At 45.7% G+C, this 19,711-nt stretch overlaps 1 protein-coding gene across 1 annotated transcript in view; it reads left to right on the top strand.

Moving 5' to 3' along the window:
• The window catches only part of elp2 (elongator acetyltransferase complex subunit 2), a 44,999-nt gene that overhangs the window by 19,552 nt on the left and 5,736 nt on the right, over positions 1–19,711 (top strand). Inside the window, exons 11-18 of the mRNA XM_014178573.3 lie at positions 2,980–3,111; positions 4,545–4,694; positions 6,379–6,570; positions 6,935–7,004; positions 7,106–7,204; positions 9,925–9,982; positions 12,885–12,957; positions 15,894–16,092. Coding sequence (XP_014034048.2) covers positions 2,980–3,111; positions 4,545–4,694; positions 6,379–6,570; positions 6,935–7,004; positions 7,106–7,204; positions 9,925–9,982; positions 12,885–12,957; positions 15,894–16,092 — 973 coding nt within the window. The remainder of the gene's footprint in view (positions 1–2,979; positions 3,112–4,544; positions 4,695–6,378; positions 6,571–6,934; positions 7,005–7,105; positions 7,205–9,924; positions 9,983–12,884; positions 12,958–15,893; positions 16,093–19,711) is intronic.

The following is a 19,711-nucleotide window of genomic DNA, read 5'->3' as shown; positions in this document are numbered from 1 at the left end:
CCTATTCCTAGATCAGCACTCTTTTGAATATGGGTGCTGATGATAGACTTACTCCACCTGTGAAAAGAAAGCATTCTGTCTCTAGTTTATAAACTGCACATTTTCCATTGAACTACCAGTACATCATTTCTCTCTATATAGATTTACATAAATGTACTGCACCATTATTAAAGTGTGAAGCAGGTGCTTGTGATGTTGAAAGACCAGATTGTATTCTGTTTGCCGCAGGCCGATTTTTGTCGAAGCGGATGGTCGGGTGGCCGGAACATAATTCAAATCATTTGTACCCTGCAAATTGATCACAACTAAGCCCAAAAAAGAGATGTATTTGAAAATAACATTAATTTCATAGCTTGATTACATCGAGACACAATCACATATGTTTATTCATGGGAATATTTAGGAAAATGTTTAGCTGAATTCCTGGTGATGTTAGTCTTTTTTGACTAAAAACAAAAATCCAATTCATTGTTCTATTGTTTTACTAAATCACCGGCGGGGTCGCCTTTTGCCGACACCTGATAGGTATTCGGATGCCATTTGAGACGTAACCTACTTGTATGGAGCGAATACATTCCCAGGTTAAAGGCTCTCCCACCCAAATCCAATTTACACAAATCCAAGTCTAGTCTTAATATGTTCTCGGGCTATGCGCTTTTTGGCGCCCATTTGTTTAATGTGATATGGAGCACTGGGATTGCTTTCATTATTGCATTAGAAGATACATGTCCTGAATACAAAGGGTTATGTTTGGGGAAAATCCAATGCAACAGATTACTGAGTACCGCTCTCCATATTTTGAAGCATGGTGGTGGCTGCATCATGTTATGTGTACGCTTGTAATCGTTCAGGACTGGGGAGTTTTTCAGGATAAAAAATAAATGGGATAGAGCTAAGCACAGGCAAAATCCTTGAGGAAAATCTGTTTCAGTCTGCTTTCCACCAGACACTGGGAGATCAATTCACTTTTCAGCAGGACAATAACCTAAACACAAGGCCGAATATGCACTGCAATTGCTTATCTAGAAGACAATGTTTTTCAGTGGCCGAGTTACTGTTCTTAATTCAGGCTGTAACACAAAATGTGGAATAAGTCAAGGGGTATGAATACTTTTTGAAGGCACTGTAAATCAGTGGACAATAGCTCTAATACCTAGGATTATCTATTGGTCGTTTCTTATTAGTACGGTCAGGAGGTTTGCCTGACTAGCCTCGAACGAGCTAGGTCCAGAGTTTTAATTAGTGATGTAGTGGTAGAAAAAAATACGTTTGTAAACGCTGATCATCGGTCTAGGTGGATAAAGTAACGCTCCCTATACTTTCAATGCATTTTTCCCAGAAAATGGGCGTAAATAAGGTTTACGTGTGTTTAACCTCCACTACATCACTGGTCTGAATATCATTTAACCTCCGCTGGTCCTAATGTCATTTAACCTCTACTACACCACTGGTCCTAATGTCATTTAACCTCTACTACACCACTGGTCCTAATGTCATTTAACCTCTACTACACCACTGGTCCTAATGTCATTTAACCTCTACTACACCACTGGTCCTAATATCATTTAACCTCTACTACACCACTGGTCCTAATGTCATTTAACCTCCACTGGTCCTAATGTCATTTAACCTCTGCTGGTCCTAATGTCATTTAACCTCTACTACACCACTGGTCCTAATGTCATTTAACCTCCACTACACCACTGGTCCTAATGTCATTTAACCTCTACTACACCACTGGTCCTAATGTCATTTAACCTCCACTGGTCCTAATGTCATTTAACCTCTGCTGGTCCTAATGTCATTTAACCTCTACTACACCACTGGTCCTAATGTCATTTAACCTCCACTACACCACTGGTCCTAATGTCATTTAACCTCCACTACACCACTGGTCCTAATGTCATTTAACCTCTACTACACCACTGGTCCTAATGTCATTTAACCTCTACTACCCCACTGGTCCTAATGTCATTTAACCTCCACAACACTACTGGTCCTAATGTCATTTAACCTCTACTACACCACTGGTCCTAATGTCATTTAACCTCCACTGGTCTGAATATCATTTAACCTCCACTGGTCCTAATGTCATTTAACCTCTACTACACCACTGGTCCTAATGTCATTTAACCTCCACTACACCACTGGTCCTAATGTCATTTAACCTCCACTGGTCCTAATGTCATTTAACCTCTACTACACCACTGGTCCTAATGTCATTTAACCTCCACTGGTCTGAATATCATTTAACCTCCACTGGTCCTAATGTCATTTAACCTCTACTACACCACTGGTCCTAATGTCATTTAACCTCCACTACACCACTGGTCCTAATGTCATTTAACCTCCACTACACCACTGGTCCTAATGTCATTTAACCTCTACTACACCACTGGTCCTAATGTCATTTAACCTCCACTACACCACTGGTCCTAATGTCATTTAACCTCTACTACACCACTGGTCCTAATGTCATTTAACCTCCACTGGTCCTAATGTCATTTAACCTCCACTGGTCCTAATGTCATTTAACCTCCACTGGTCCTAATGTCATTTAACCTCCACTACACCACTGGTCCTAATGTCATGTGTTTTGGAAAAACTCCTGGCCCTACTGCTCTGACTCTCAAAAAAGTTCCTTAAAAGCTGTGTATTTTGGCAATGACCCAAGAGATGGGACCCAAACAAACTGCTCCAGCAGGGTCAAATGTGCAAAATAAAATGTTGCTTTCTGTTGTTCCCGCAGTGAGACTGCTGTGACGCAAAGGTTCTGACCCCAAAAATGTAACGATCATCACACAGCTGAGACCAGACCGTTATGTGTGTGGGTTCAGGTGGACTGTCTGGAGCTGTACTTTTACTTTAGATAACGACGACTGACTGCTGTATTTAAACATCCCTCCCTCCCGCTCGCTCACTCTCTCTCTCCTCTCCCTCCCTCCCCTCCCTCCTTCCCTCTCTCTCTCTCCTCTCCAGGTGCGTGTAGGGGAGGTGGGGGGAAACACACTGGGTTTCTACGGTTGTCAGATGAGTCCAGATGGATCCATGATCCTGGCCCATGCCTTTCACGGAGCGCTGCATCTCTGGACCCAGAGCCACGGCAAAGAGGTGAGACTTCTATTCTATTTCATTATTCTACATCTCTGGCACCAGAACCACGACAAAGAGGTGAGAATTCTGGGACTGTACAGCAGTGCAGTGCCAACGACACTTCACATAGCCCCCTGATTGTGAAGATAGACTAATGATTAAACTGCACAGTAGTGGGTCTGTCCCAAATGAGGGAGGGAGAGAGAGAGACTGTGCTAAGTGTAATTAAACTGACTAAAGACCCAGACTGTTGGAGAGTATGACTGGGAATCAGACCTGACTCTGAGTGGCTGACTACTCTGTTACCCTGGGAATCAGACCTGACTCTGAGTGGCTGACTACTCTGTTACCCCGGGAATCAGACCTGACTGAGTGGCTCACTACTCTGTTATCCTGGGAATCAGACCTGACTCTGAGTGGCTGACTACTCTGTTACCCTGGGAATCAGACCTGACTGAGTGGCTCACTACTCTGTTACCCTGGGAATCAGACCTGACTGAGTGGCTCACTACTCTGTTACCCTGGGAATCAGACCTGACTCTGAGTGGCTGACTACTCTGTTACCCTGGGAATCAGACCTGACTCTGAGTGGCTCACTACTCAATTACCCTGGGAATCAGACCTGACTCTGAGTGGCTCACTACTCTGTTACCCTGGGAATCAGACCTGACTGAGTGGCTCACTACTCTGTTACCCTGGGCATCAGACCTGACTGAGTGGCTGACTACTCTGTTACCCTGGGAACCAGAACGACTGAGTGGCAGACTACTCTGTTATATCCTTGTTGTTTCACACTGATCTGAGTCTAACTGAGCTGATCTGTACTGGCCTGGTTCAACATGAAAGAAACACATCTGAGTCAACACAGTGTGTGTGGTTGGGGTCGCCAGGATAGTGTGGAGAAGGTATCGGGTCTGATTCCCAGTTACCTGTCTCAGCAGTGTGAAAAGGGCATGTCTGTGTGTGGTGTCCCAGGGAGAGGGGAGACCAGGGGTGGTGATATCTGGTCACTGACTCAATCTGTTTCTGTCTGAATTAATAAAGCAATTAACATCCCATCATGCTTAGGGTCATTATTTTGTCTACCATGACTAGAAGAGATCTCAGTGACTTTGAAAAAGGTGTCTCAAAGGAGCATCGGGGGTTTAAAGGGTGTGTGTCTGTCACCCAATTGAACACTTATAGGAGAGACTGGAGTAGTGCCTGAGACAGCGTTTTCCACCACCATCAACAAAACACCAAATTATGGAATTTCTTGTGGAAGAATGGTGTCACATCCCTCCAATAGAGGTCCAGACACTAGTAGAATCTATGCCAATGCGGATTGAAGCTGTTCTGGTGGCTCGTGGTGGCCCACGCCCTATTAAGACACTTTATGTTGGTGTTTCCTTTATTTTGGCAGATACCTGTGGTCACTGACTCTCTGTATCTGTCTGTTTGTTATGTCCCAGGGAGAGTGGAGTCCAGGGGTGGTGATATCTGGTCACTTCAACGCGGTTCAGGACCTGAGCTGGGACCCTGAGGGGGAATTCATCCTCAGTGTAGGGTCGGACCAGACCACCAGGCTACTAACACCCTGGAAGCGGAAGGACCAAACACAGGTACATGTAACCCAGGGCTCTCTAATCCTGTTCCTGGAGAGCTACCCTCCTGTAGGTTTTTGCTCCATCCCCAGTTGTAACTAACCTGATTCAGCTTAGCAACCAGCTAATTATTATAAAGCAAATCAGGGAGAGAAAAATAGGTTTATTCAGAGAGGACAAATCAAGATGTTTTGCTGGGAGTCAGATGTTCAGTCTCACCCTGTCCTCAGCGTTTCCACACAGAACGAAGGACAGGATGCCACTTATAACCCTCCACCCTAGCCTGGGGTTGGCAAATCAGAAGTTCTTGCCGGACAACTTGGCTAATAATAACAAGTATCCCACTCCAGACTCAATGTACAGACCAATGAAAACGTGGCCCACGTAACACACGTAGCTCTGAGTTCATGACTGACATCCCACAGATCCTAAACAGATGTTGAACTGAAAACCAACTCCTATTGATCGTCAATCCTAGTCCTCTCATCTCCTGCGTTGTGCATTTTATCTTCCAAATATTATTACACCAGGCAACTCCTTTTTTCGATATTTTCAATTTAGGTCGTCTATGCTGGCCTATGGAGTCCCTTGGGAAACCCAACTACCAAACATCTAATGATGGGATTTATAAATAAATTATCTTGGCTCCCGAATGGACTGATCTCTATAATATATAAACAACTTTTGGAAAGGTCATTCTGAGCTAGGCATTCAAAAAGTGTTTTTCATGGTTTTCAAATCAAATTGTATTAGTCACATGCGCCTAATACAACAGGTGTAGACCTTACAGTGAAATGCTTACTGACCAACAATGCAGTTAAACAAATACGAATAAGAAATTAAAGTAACAAGTAATTAAAGAGCAGCAGTAAAATAACAATAGCGAGACTATATACAGGGGGTACCGGAACAGAGTCAATGTGCGGGGGCACCGGTTAGTCGAGGTAATTGAGGTAATATGTACATGTAGGTAGAGTTATTAAAGTGACTATTCATAGATAGTAACAGAGAGTAGCAACGGTGTAAAAAGGGGTGGGGGGGGGGGGCAATGCAAATAGTCTGCGTAGCCATTTGATTAGATGTTCAGGAGTCTTATGGCTTGGCCCCTTAGTTCTAGTGAAGGATACATCTTAACGCTACAGCATACAATGACATATTTTAGACGATTCTGTCCTTCCAACTTTGCGGCAACAGTTTGGAGAAAGCTCTTTCCTGTTTCAGCATGACAATGTCCTCGTTCACAAAGTGAGGTCCATACAAATATGGTTTGTCGAGATCAGTGTGGAAGAACTTGACTGGCCTCCACAGAGCCCTTATCTCAACCCCATCGAACACCTTTGGGATTAATTGGAACGCCAACTACGAGCCAGGACTAATCGCCCAACATCAGTGCCCGACCTCACTTATGCTCTTGTGGCTGAATGGAAGCATGTTCCCGCAGACAATGTTCCAACATCTAGTGGAAAGCCTTCCCAGAAGAGTGGAGGCTGTTATAGCAGCAAAGGGGGGGACCAACTCCATATTAATGCCCATGATTTTGGAATAAGATGTTAGACGAGCAGGTGTCCACATACTTTTGGTTATGTAGTGTATCTCTTTCCCCCTTCCCACAGCCCACCTGGAATGAGATCGCTAACTGTAATACTGTATCTCAGTATGTTTCAGTAGCTCTTCCCCTCTGTCCCCTGTGTCTTAACTACAGCCTACCTGGCACGAGATCTCTCGCCCCCAGATTCACGGCTATGACATGCAGTGTCTGGCCATGGTGGGCCGCTTCCAGTACGTCTCCGGGGCCGACGAGAAGGTCCTCCGGGTGTTCCGCGCCCCCCGCAACTTTGTGGAGAACTTTGCAAACATCTCTGGCACACCTCTGGCGAAACTGCTGGCCTCCAGTGTGAGTAGTAGTTCCAAAATCCTGCTTTGCTGTTGGTCAAAGTACCAACATTCTGTTTTGTTATTGGTTGAGCAGTGTGTCAATCAACGCCAGTTGCTTCCTACATCACCCCCAATGGCTACTGTTGGCCTCAATCTCAATTTGTCCTTCCATGATTCCTCGCATCCTATGTCCATGCCTCCCCATCAGCCATATTGGAGAAGATCCCTCCCCCCGGACCTTCTTCTCCAATGCATTTTGAACAGGAGGCAAGGGAAAAGGATGCGAGGACTCGAGGTGAAATTAACTGGGAAAGAGCCTAGAACATTGAAATTCCCCTTTGACCCCTCTCCCCTGTATGTCTGTGTCTGTTTCTCTTTCCCAGGACACTGTAGATCAACCAGAAGGGGCCAGTACCCCTGCCCTAGGTCTCTCCAATAAGGCTGTGTTTCAAGGTACGGCTCTAAGTCCATCCTAAACGTGGTCTTTCTGCACATAACGGTCAATGTCTCGTTACATCTGGTTGATTTTGATAGTTTCTTATTTTGATTGACAGGTGATCTTGTTCCCAAGACCAATGAAGAGGACGGAACCGGGTTCAACAGTGTTTCTGACCAATACCAAGAGTCCTACTTCCACCCTCTCACCCTTAATGGTATTGTATACTGAAAACTTACCATCCATATTAGAATATTAGGCCCATTTAAAAGCCGCATTTGTCTGAGGCATGGCTCCCACAATACATAAGACCTACATAAACCTTAATACTGTGTTTTATTGGGATGGGATAAACTTCCTTTCTACACTGCCTCAGTCAGTGCAGCCCATCTCTCCTTCACTCTCTCCATATTTCTCTTTATTCCTTTAAGGGACAATGATATCCAGCCTTTGTGACTGGCTAGTTATTAGATGCCTCTGCTCTGTTCTGCTCTGCTCTGTTCTGCTAGGTTCTGCTCTGCTCTGTTCTGCTAGGTTCTGTTCTGCTAGGTTCTGTTCTGTTCTGCTCTGTTCTGTTCTGTTCTGCTAGGTTCTGCTCTGTTCTGCTAGGTTCTGTTCTGCTAGGTTCTGTTCTGCTCTGTTCGGTTCTGTTCTGCTCTGCTCTGTTCTGCTCTGCTCTGTTCTGCTAGGTTCTGTTCTGCTCTGTTCTGTTCTGCTCTGCTCTGTTCTGCTAGGTTCTGTTCTGCTCTGCTAGGTTCTGTTCTGCTCTGCTAGGTTCTGCTAGGTTCTGTTCTGCTCTGCTAGGTTCTGTTCTGTTCTGCTAGGTTCTGTTCTGCTCTGCTAGGTTCTGCTAGGTTCTGTTCTGCTAGGTTCTGTTCTGCTCTGTTCTGTTCTGCTAGGTTCTGCTCTGCTAGGTTCTGTTCTGCTCTGCTAGGTTCTGCTAGGTTCTGTTCTGTTCTGCTAGGTTTCGCTCTGCTAGGTTCTGCTCTGCTAGGTTCTGTTCTGCTAGGTTCTGTTCTGCTCTGTTCTGCTCTGTTCTGTTCTGCTCTGTTCTGCTCTGCTCTGTTCTGCTAGGTTCTGTTCTGCTAGGTTCTGTTCTGTTCTGCTAGGTTCTGTTCTGCCCTGCTAGGTTCTGTTCTGCTAGGTTCTGTTCTGCTCTGCTAGGTTCTGTTCTGCTCTGTTCTGCTAGGTTCTGCTCTGCTCTGTTCTGCTAGGTTCTGCTCTGTTCTGCTAGGTTCTGCTAGGTTCTGTTCTGCTAGGTTCTGCTCTGCTCTGTTCTGCTAGGTTCTGCTCTGTTCTGCTCTGTTCTGCTAGGTTCTGCTATGCTCTGTTCTGCTAGGTTCTGTTCTGCTACGTTCTGCTAGGTTCTGTTCTGCTAGGTTCTGTTCTGCTATGCTCTGCTCTCCATGCCTGCATTTTAGAAGAGGGGGATGAATCGGAGCACCTGGAGACATGTAATTACTAAATAAGGATGAGAAGCAGTGCAGGAAGAGAAGGATGGTGGGATGACGGCGAGGGGAGTGGGAAAGAGATGGAGAGCGAGACTGGGGGAGAGGGCGAGACTGGGGGAGAGGGCGAGACTGGGGGAGAGGGCGAGACTGGGAGCGACAGTGTAAAGAGTGGAGTGAGGGTTAGCGAGAGGAAGATGAGTGACAGATCTAATTGTATTTGTCACATGATTTGTAAACAACAGGTGTAGACTAACAGTGAAATGCTTACTTACGGACCCTTCCCAACAATGCAGAGAGAAAAAAAGAAGGAAAATAATAGAAACAATAACAGGAGGAATAAATCCACAATGTAAGAGAATCAAGGGATGGGGAGCTTTGGGTGCCTTGCCTCTAGTCAAACAGTGTCATGCGCTGTCATTCATTGTAAAAATCTCCTTATAATCTTGAGATCATCATTACAATGAAGTCTTATAGGATTACAGAGTTAGGATATTAATGTGTGTGTGTGTGTGTGTGTGTGTGTGCACAGAGCGAAGTTATAATATCAATGACTAGGCTACAGGGCTATGTGTGTCTGCATGTACAGGGCTACGGGGAGAGGGAAATGAGGTGGACACGGAATAATGAGTCGTTAACAGAATAATGAGTTTACACAATAGTGAGTTGTCAACACAATAGTGAGTTGTCAACACAATAGTGAGTTGTCAACACAATAATCACTTAACAGAGTAATGCCATGTCTCTGATTAACTACTAGAGAGGATTAAGGGAAGGAACAGTTTGGGAGAAACAGGAAGCCTGGGACAAATAACAGCGAGGGAACGAGGCTTTACATGTCATGTGTAATGAAGGAGAGTAAGGGTTGCGTAAGTTTTTGCGTCCCAAATTGCACTCTATTCCTTACATAGTGCACTACTTTTGACCAAGCCCCATAGGGAATAGGGTGCCATTTGGGATACACACTGTGTCTGCAGGAGTAGATAGTGAAGTTGTCTTGGCATGGGTGGAGAATGAGAGAAGGGGTACATTTTGATTCTCATTTCGCAGCACCCCTCAAAGCTAACAGCCGTTGAAAATTGGGAGATAAAGCGTCGTTGTTACAAAATGGCTTTTCAGAAATAGTCAGTTGTGGGTTACGCATTGGAGCTAAATGCTAACGATGAGCGCTGTGAAGAATCCAAGAGAGAACGTTGTCTTGAGGCGGTCAATTCTGTTCTTCATTCTGTTTCGTGTCTCCTGTGTGTCTCTTCTTTAATTCTCTCCCTCTTGTCACTCCCTCTCTCCCTCCCTGCTTAACATTAGGGTTGTTACACAAGAAAATCATAAATGCCAGCGACATAGATACAATCTCCACATAGATACAATCTTCATTTTAGTCAATTGGAAAATGGTTCCCATTAGGGTGAATTTAGAATATGTTAAATATAATAGTTATGTAATACTTTTGAAATTGACTTTCTTTGTTATTTTGTGTGTGTCCCCACAGAGCCACCTCCAGAGGACCACCTCCTTCAAAACACACTATGGCCTGAGGTCCAAAAACTGTTAGTGTCCCATGATCATTCTAACAGTCCTTTCATTCCATCTTCACACATACACGCACACACACATTTTCGGTCTCAATGGCTATATTTACACAGGCATCCCAATTCTGATATTTTTCCACTAATTGGTATTTTGACCAATCGGATCAGCTGTTTTGCCAAATATCAGAATTGGGCTGCATGTGTAAATACAGCCAATGTTAGAGTACCACTTTTGCACACGCTTCATCAACTACAGAATCAGATGGGGACTTGTCAGAAAACGTTTCAGCACTGTTTCCTGCTTTCTAGGAATGTACACAAGGCATCTATGATTTCAACCTTTTGTGAGCAGCATCCATTTTCCTTGCAACACGACATTTCAACGCATTTCTCATATTTATAGACAAATAACTGGTTATGTTTTGTTTCGCCCCCTGTGAGGATTAATGGGTCTGAACATTTTTCTAAACCCCGTTCAGAGCCAGCCAGCCAAAGACCTCCCACCAATCAGAATGCAGATTTCCCCATGAGCCTCTTCTCTGCCCAGGAGAATATATCACCTCCATTTGTTGCCAATGTTAAATCTATTTACCAGTCAGTCCTACATTAACATGACATACAGCTGTGACATTTACTGCAAGTGCAGCCATTGTTTTTGAATAGCACTTTTCTTACTCCCATTTGGCAAGGAATGTATTGTATAATTGAACGCGTAATAGCAACATTAAAATTCATGTGGCGTCATATTTTTGATTCTGTGGTAGGGTTTCTATTTTGAGTATATTTCTGAATATGAAATGTTTAGAAGGTTTGGTAGGTTGTGTGCCCTGCAGTCTGCTATTCTGGAGTCCCGTACGGCACTGTTTAATTCCACAGTCTAGCTCTAGCGTGCTTTACCAGTAAGGTATCTGTGTCTTCTTAACCTTTGCAGCCTGTGTGAGTAGAATCTACATAATTCCAGCTAGAAAACCTTCCGCTCTCTGGCTGGGTCCCAAATGTCACCTTAGTCCCTACAGTTGAAGTCGGAAGTTTACATACACTTAGGTTGGACTCATTAAAACTCGTTTTTCAACCACTCCACAAATTTCTTGTTAACAAACTATAGTTTTGGCAAGTCGGTTAGGACATTTACTTTGTGCATGACACAAGTCATTTTTCCAACAATTGTTTACAGACAGATTATTTAACTTATAATTCACTGTATCACAATTCCAGTGGGCCAGAAGTTTACATACACTAAGTTGACTGTGCCTTTAAACAGCTTGGAAAATTCCAGAAAATGGTGTCATGGCTTTAGAAGCTTCTGATAGGCTAATTGACATCATTTGAGTCAATTAGAGGTGTACCTGTGGATGTATTTCAAGGCCTACCTTCAAACTCAGTGTCTTTTTGCTTGACATCATGGGAAAATCAAAAGAAATCAGCCAAGACCTGAGAAGGAAATTGTAGACCTCCACAAGTCTGGTTCATCCTTGGCATCAATTTCCAAATGCCTGAAGGTACCACATTCATTTGTACAAACAATAGTACGCAAGTATAAACACCATGGGACCATGCTGCCGTCATACCGCTCAGGAAGGAGACGCGTTCTGTCTCCTAGAGATGAACGTACTTTGGTGCGAAAAGTGCAAATCAATCCCAGAACAACAGCAAAGGACCTTGTGAAGATGCTAGAGGAAACAGGTACAAAAGTATCTATATCCACAGTAAAACGAGTCCTATATTGACATAACCTGAAAGACCGCTCAGTAAGGAAGAAGCCACTGCTCCAAAACCGCCATTAAAAAGCCAGACTACAGTTTGCAACTGCACATGGGGACAAAGATCGTACTTGTTGGAGAAATGTCCTCTGGTCTGATGAAACAAAAATAGAACTGTTTGACCATAATGACCATCGTTATGTTTGGAGGAAAAAGGGGGAGGCTTGCAAGCCGAAGATCACCATTCCAACCGTGAAGCACGGGGGTGGCAGCATCATGTTGTGGGGGTGCTTTGCTGCAGGAGGGACTGGTGCACTTCACAAAATAGATGGCATCATGAGGATGGAAAATTATGTGGATATATTGAAGCAACATCTCAAGACATCAGTTGGGAAGTTAAATCTTGGCCGCAAATGGGTCTTCCAAATGGACAATGACCCCAAGCATACTTCCAAAGTTGTGGCCATCACAAAGCCCTGACCTCAATCCCATAGAAAATGTGTGGGCAGAACTGAAAAAGCATGCGCGAGCAAGGAGGCCTACAAACCTGACTCAGTTACACCAGCTCTGTCAGGAGGAATGGGCCATAATTCACCCAACTTATTGTGGGAAGCTTGTGGAAGGCTACCTAAAACGTTTGACCCAAGTTAAACAATTTAAAAGCAATGCTACCAAATACTAATTGAGTGTATGTAAACTTCTGACCCACTGGGAATGTGATGAAAGAAATAAAAGCTGAAATAAATCATTCTCTCTACTATTATTCAGACATCTCACGTTCTTATAATAAAGTGGTGATCCTAACTAACCTAAAACAAGGAATTTTTACTAGGATTAAATGTCAGGAATTGTGAAAAAACTGAGTTTAAATGACTTTGGCTAAGGTGAATGTAAACTTCTGACTTCAACAGTATATAGTCCACTATCTTTGACCAGAGTCCTGTGCGCTAAATAGGGAATAGTGGGCCATTTGGGACGTAGTCGCTCCATTTCAAATGCCCCTGTTTAGAGCCTGGCAGCTTTGACACCAGAAGCGTGATTCTGAGATTCTTAGATGCGCCATTTTAAAGCTTTCAGGAGGATTGTTTGTGCTTCAAGTTTGACCAGTTGTCTTTTATCACAGTCTTATCTGGTGACTAAGCTCTCATCACTCCTCTTCCCTCCCCTCCACTCTCTCACTTTTTCATCTTCTCTCGCTCTCTCCCTCCCTCTCTCTCCAGGTACGGACATGGCTTTGAGATGTTCTGTCTAGCGTCTGACAGTGGGAGGACGGTGGTGGCGTCGGCATGTAAGGTAGTGTGACAAGTTGGAGGTCAAATGCCAAACGTCGATCTGTGACTGTAGCAAAGCACATTGTACTTTATTAGCGGGTTGGAACTGGTTCCGGGAACATAACTGAAAACCATATAAATTGTTTTAACAAATAGAGGAATCAGAACCGGGAACGAAAGTGATCTATACTGTTCCGAAACATTTCATTTAAATAATGGGAGCCGTTTAATAACGTTATTTTATTTTATGTTCCTGTTGGCTGCTGACGTTGCGGGTCTACTGTAGGCTGCTGACGTTGCGGGTCTACTGTAGGCTGCTGACGTTGCGGGTCTACTGTAGGCTGCTGACGTTGCGGGTCTGCTGTAGGCTGCCGACGTTGCGGGTCTGCTGTAGGCTGCCGACGTTGCGGGTCTGCTGTAGGCTGCCGACGTTGCGGGTCTGCTGTAGGCTGCCGACGTTGCGGGTCTGCTGTAGGCTGCCGACGTTGCGGGTCTGCTGTAGGCTGCCGACGTTGCGGGTCTACTGTAGGCTGCCGACGTTGCGGGTCTACTGTTGGCTGCCGACGTTGCGGGTCTACTGTAGGCTGCCGACGTTGCGGGTCTACTGTAGGCTGCCGACGTTGCGGGTCTACTGTAGGCTGCCGACGGTGCGGGTCTACTGTAGGCTGCCGACGTTGCGGGTCTACTGTAGGCTGCCGACGTTGCGGGTCTACTGTAGGCTGCCGACGTTGCGGGTCTACTGTTGGCTGCCGACGTTGCGGGTCTACTGTAGGCTGCCGACGTTGCGGGTCTACTGTTGGCTGCCGACGTTGCGGGTCTACTGTTGGCTGCTGACGTTGCGGGTCTACTGTTGGCTGCTGACGTTGCGGGTCTACTGTTGGCTGCTGACGTTGCGGGTCTACTGTAGGCTGCTGACGTTGCGGGTCTACTGTTGGCTGCTGACGTTGCGGGTCTACTGTTGGCTGCTGACGTTGCGGGTCTACTGTTGGCTGCTGACGTTGCGGGTCTACTGTTGGCTGCTGACGTTGCGGGTCTACTGTTGGCTGCTGACGTTGCGGGTCTACTGTAGGCTGCTGACGTTGCGGGTCTACTGTAGGCTGCCGACGTTGCGGGTCTACTGTAGGCTGCCGGCGTTGCGGGTCTACTGTAGGCTGCCGACGTTGCGGGTCTACTGTAGGCTGCCGACGTTGCGGGTCTACTGTAGGCTGCCGACGTTGCGGGTCTACTGTAGGCTGCCGACGTTGCGGGTCTACTGTAGGCTGCCGACGTTGCGGGTCTACTGTAGGCTGCCGACGTTGCGGGTCTACTGTAGGCTGCCGACGTTGCGGGTCTACTGTAGGCTGCTGACGTTGCGGGTCTACTGTAGGCTGCTGACGTAAATGTAAGATGTGTTTTTATTTAAAATTCTGGTGCCGCTCTACACACAAAAGCTAGCTAGCTCTGATCCAACCAATGTTAAGCCATCCCCCTAAATCACAGACTTATCCTCTCTTCTTCATCTATGGTATTGAACCTACCTACTTCAATTGCCAGAGGCAGTATCCCGGTTCTCAACTGAGCGCACAAGGATCTTTTTGATTTCTTGTTAGTTGACAATGATATATCAGTTGAAGGGTTAATACTAAAGGTTAACTTGTGTTTGATCATGTTGACATTGCATCATAACTTATTTCTAAATATGTGTTGTAGATCCTCCTCCTTAAATATGTAATTTACTGGTTACAGCAGGGTTTCCCAAACTCGGTGCACATTTTTGTTGGGGGTCCCTAACACTATACAGCTGATTCAAATGATCAAGTTTGATGATTAGTTATTTGAATCGGCTGTGTAGTGCTAAGGCAAAAACCAATCTGTACTTTACTATTTATATTTTTGACTACTTTTACTTCACTACATTCCTAAAGAAAATAATGTACTTTTTACTTCATACATTTTCCCTGACATCCAAAAGTACTTGTTACATTTTAAATGCTTAGCAGGTCAGGAAAAGGGTCCAATTCACACACTTATCAAGAGAACATCCCTGGTCACCCCTACCGCCTCTGATCTGGCAGACTCACTAAACTCAGACAGACAGATTGACATACACACGTTAGCACACGGGAAACCCAACGTTGCTGCTGGACTTGGTAAAGGTCAGTGTCAGTGCGGGTGGACAGTCAGCTTTTTAATCGGAGCAAAATCAATCTGAAAGTGTCTTTTTCAGAGAAATAACCTGTTATCTGTCAGTTGAAGTCCATTAGCAGCCATCAGGATCATTCAGATTCCTAACAACTGGAATGATGTGATTTGAAGGCAGACTTCACCTGATCTGGGTGGTCCAGCAGTCCATGCCGTCACCTACAGCACATATTTGCTGTGGGTTCTAACTTGGCCCATTATCTTTCCTGCTGTCTCTCCTTTAGCCAATACAAACATAGGCCTCTATTTTTTTAAGCCACTTCAATAGACTAGACCAGGGTTGCTAGTACATCTTTTGAGTCAAAGTTTAAAATGAGTGTTTACCAAACACAGAGGGAGGAGAATTGTATACTGTTTGCCCCCTGGTGAGGAATGGAGATAGTATTAGCTAATCTATACAGCACTTGGACAAGCTCGCATTAATTGCTGGAATGGTATGGTATCTAACATAGTCATTGGAACCTATACCATTCATTCTATCTTGTCAGCTATGTGTGGGGTCCTCCAACCGCTATTCTTCTCTGGTTCTAGGCCTCTGAAGCTGAGCTAGTTCAGTATGATCCTCCAACTGCTATTCTTCTTCTCTGGTGCTATTCCTCTGAAGCTGAGCTAGTTCAGTATGGTCCTCCAACCGCTATTCTTCTTCTCTGGTGCTATTCCTCTGAAGCTGAGCTAGTTCAGTAAAGTCCTCCAACCACTATTCTTCTCTGGTGCTATTCCTCTGAAGCTGAGCTAGTTCAGTATGGTCCTCCAGCTGCTTCTCTTCTCTGGTTCTAGGCCTCTAAGGCTGAGCATGCGGCCGTGCTGCTCTGGAGTGCCACTTCCTGGCGCCAGCTACAGGCGCTGCCCTGCCACAGCCTCACTGTCACCCAGATGGCCTTCTCTCCCAACGGACTGTTCCTATTGGCCGTGTCCCGGGACAGGACCTGGTCGCTATGGAGACGGGACGACCCCGCCGCCACCACTACAAACACAGGTGAGCTGAGGGGGTCTGTCTGTCTGTCTGCTTTACTGGTATTATGCTTTTTCTTTTAATAGTATTTTCTCCCTGCTTTTGGAGTTCAGTTACATGTCAAGTGTTCAAGCAGCCAAGAGCTAGTTTAGTTTGAGTTTAGTCCTGTTTTACTTAGCCTAAGGATAGTGCAGAGCCATACAACCAACGTCTCAAATCCCCATTTAAACCCAGTCAGGTAAATCCCCATTTAAACCCAGTCAGGTAAATCCCCATTTAAACCCAGTCAGGTAAATCCCCATTTAAACCCAGTCAGGTAAATCCCCATTTAAACCCAGTCAGGTAAATCCCCATTTAAACCCAGTCAGGTAAATCCCCATTTAAACCCAGTCAGGTAAATCACCATTTAAACCCAGTCAGGTAAATCCCCATTTAAACCCAGTCAGGTAAATCCCCAGTGACACGGCCCTAACCGGTGAATCAACTGTTTTTCTTTCCCTATTTTCCTGTGGCGGGAGCCTTGGTGGGTTCCCCTGCGCCCGGCGAACTGGCAGTCTGTTCCAGTTGAGCCCTGAATTACTCACAGGCTCACACATGCCCGCACACGTGCACGCACAGACACACTCTCTCTCTCTTAACCAGTCTAGACTTGCCAATCAAGGGGCTGGAAAGCACAGTACAGGACGGACCAGCCGGCCCGTCAAGACAGGGATGGAGAGTGGCTGTAGCTGGAGGTAGAGAGAAGTCAGGCCTCCCTAAGCTGCGACATAACAAGTGTGTGTGTGTGTGTGTGTGTGTGTGTGTGTGTGTGTGTGTGTGTGTGTGTGTGTGTGTGTGTAGGGAAAGGAAAGGGATAGAGGGATACCTAGTCAGTTGTACAACTGAATGTATTCAACTGAAATGTGTCTTCCGCATTTAACCCTCTGAATCAGAGAGGTACGGGGAGGTGCCTTAATCGGCATCCACGTTATCGGCGCCCGGGGAACAGTGGGTTAACTGCCTTGATCAGGGGCAAAATGACCGATTTTTACCTTGTCAGCTCGTGTGTGTGTGTGTGTGTTTGTGTGTGTACACTGCTACTAGCATGGCTCTATCTGGAGATGGGCTGATACAGGCAGACTAGGTATTAGTAATCAAACGGAAGTCAAAACTCTTTCTTTAACCAGAGATCACATTTGTTTCCTCCAAATACTGTGACAACTATTGGGTGGAATGTGCTTTGTGGCTTGTCACCATTTGTTGTATTTGTTTTGACTCTAGTGTTCCACTTGTACATGTTAATTTGTGCGGCACAACAACTAAAAAAGAAACCATGCCAAGAATCACAGAGTTCTTAAAGTCCCTTTCCCCTCAGCGTTTCACTCAATTGTGTTCCGACCCCCCCTCACACACACGCGCACACACACACACACACACACACGCTGAGTTCGCACACAAGAAACATGCCTATACAAACGGTGGGACTAGAAACATGCCTATACAAACGGTGGGACTAGAAACATGCCTATACAAACTGTGGGACTAGAAACATGCCTATACAAACTGTGGGACTAGAAACATGCCTATACAAACGGTGGGACTAGAAACATGCCTATACAAACTGTGGGACTAGAAACATGCCTATACAAATGGTGGGACTAGAAACATGCCTATACAAACGGTGGGACTAGAAACATGCCTATACAAACTGTGGGACTAGAAACATGCCTATACAAACTGTGGGACTAGAAACATGCCTATACAAACGGTGGGACTAGAAACATGCCTATACAAACTGTGGGACTAGAAACATGCCTATACAAACTGTGGGACTAGAAACATGCCTATACAAACGGTGGGACTAGAAACATGCCTATACAAACTGTGGGACTAGAAACATGCCTATACAAACGGTGGGACTAGAAACATGCCTATACAAATGGTGGGACTAGAAACATGCCTATACAAACGGTGGGACTAGAAACATGCCTATACAAATGGTGGGACTAGAAACATGCCTATACAAACGGTGGGACTAGAAACATGCCTATACAAACTGTGGGACTAGAAACATGCCTATACAAACTGTGGGACTAGAAACATGCCTATACAAATGGTGGGACTAGAAACATGCCTATACAAACGGTGGGACTAGAAACATGCCTATACAAACTGTGGGACTAGAAACATGCCTATACAAACTGTGGGACTAGAAACATGCCTATACAAACGGTGGGACTAGAAACATGCCTATACAAACGGTGGGACTAGAAACATGCCTATACAAATGGTGGGACTAGAAACATGCCTATACAAACGGTGGGACTAGAAACATGCCTATACAAACTGTGGGACTAGAAACATGCCTATACAAACTGTGGGACTAGAAACATGCCTATACAAACTGTGGGACTAGAAACATGCCTATACAAACTGTGGGACTAGAAACATGCCTATACAAACGGTGGGACTAGAAACATGCCTATACAAACTGTGGGACTAGAAACATGCTTTGTGTGTGTGGGTCTGTGTTTTGTGTGTTTCTGTCTGGAGGTGGGCTGATACGGAGACAGACAGCCTGAACACGAACATCCTTTCTAGAGGGGGAAAACAATGCTGTGACTGGCTGCTGGAACAACACAGAACAGTGTCTCTCTAGAGGGATGGCTGCTGGAACAACACAGAACAGTGTCTCTCTAGAGGGATGGCTGCTGGAACAACACAGAACAGTGTCTCTCTAGAGGGCTGGCTGCTGGAACAACACAGAACAGTGTCTCTCTAGAGGGCTGGCTGCTGGAACAACACAGAACAGTGTCTCTCTAGAGGGATGGCTGCTGGAACAACACAGAACAGTGTCTCTCTAGAGGGCTGGCTGCTGGAACAACACAGAACAGTGTCTCTCTAGAGGGATGGCTGCTGGAACAACACAGATCAGTGTCTCTCTAGAGGGCTGGCTGCTGGAACAACACAGAACAGTGTCTCTCTAGAGGGTTGGCTGCTGGAACAACACAGAACAGTGTCTCTCTAGAGGGCTGGCTGCTGGAACAACACAGACAACAGTGTCTCTCTAGAGGGTTGGCTGCTGGAACAACACAGAACAGTGTCTCTCTAGAGGGCTGGCTGCTGGAACAACACAGAACAGTGTCTCTCTAGAGGGCTGGCTGCTGGAACAACACAGAACAGTGTCTCTCTAGAGGGCTGGCTGCTGGAACAACACAGAACAGTGTCTCTCTAGAGGGCTGGCTGCTGGAACAACACAGAACAGTGTCTCTCTAGAGGGCTGGCTGCTGGAACAACACAGAACAGTGTCTCTCTAGAGGGCTGGCTGCTGGAACAACACAGACAACAGTGTCTCTCTAGAGGGCTGGCTGCTGGAACAACACAGAACAGTGTCTCTCTAGAGGGCTGGCTGCTGGAACAACACAGAACAGTGTCTCTCTAGAGGGTTGGCTGCTGGAACAACACAGAACAGTGTCTCTCTAGAGGGCTGGCTGCTGGAACAACACAGACAACAGTGTCTCTCTAGAGGGCTGGCTGCTGGAACAACACAGAACAGTGTCTCTCTAGAGGGTTGGCTGCTGGAACAACACAGAACAGTGTCTCTCTAGAGGTCTGGCTGCTGGAACAACACAGAACAGTGTCTCTGTAGAGGGCTGGCTGCTGG

This window comes from Salmo salar, chromosome 27 (assembly GCF_965601325.2).
Source record: "Salmo salar chromosome 27, fSalSal1, whole genome shotgun sequence".
Taxonomy (NCBI): domain Eukaryota; kingdom Metazoa; phylum Chordata; class Actinopteri; order Salmoniformes; family Salmonidae; genus Salmo; species Salmo salar.
This window is presented reverse-complemented; position numbering and strand designations above follow the sequence as displayed.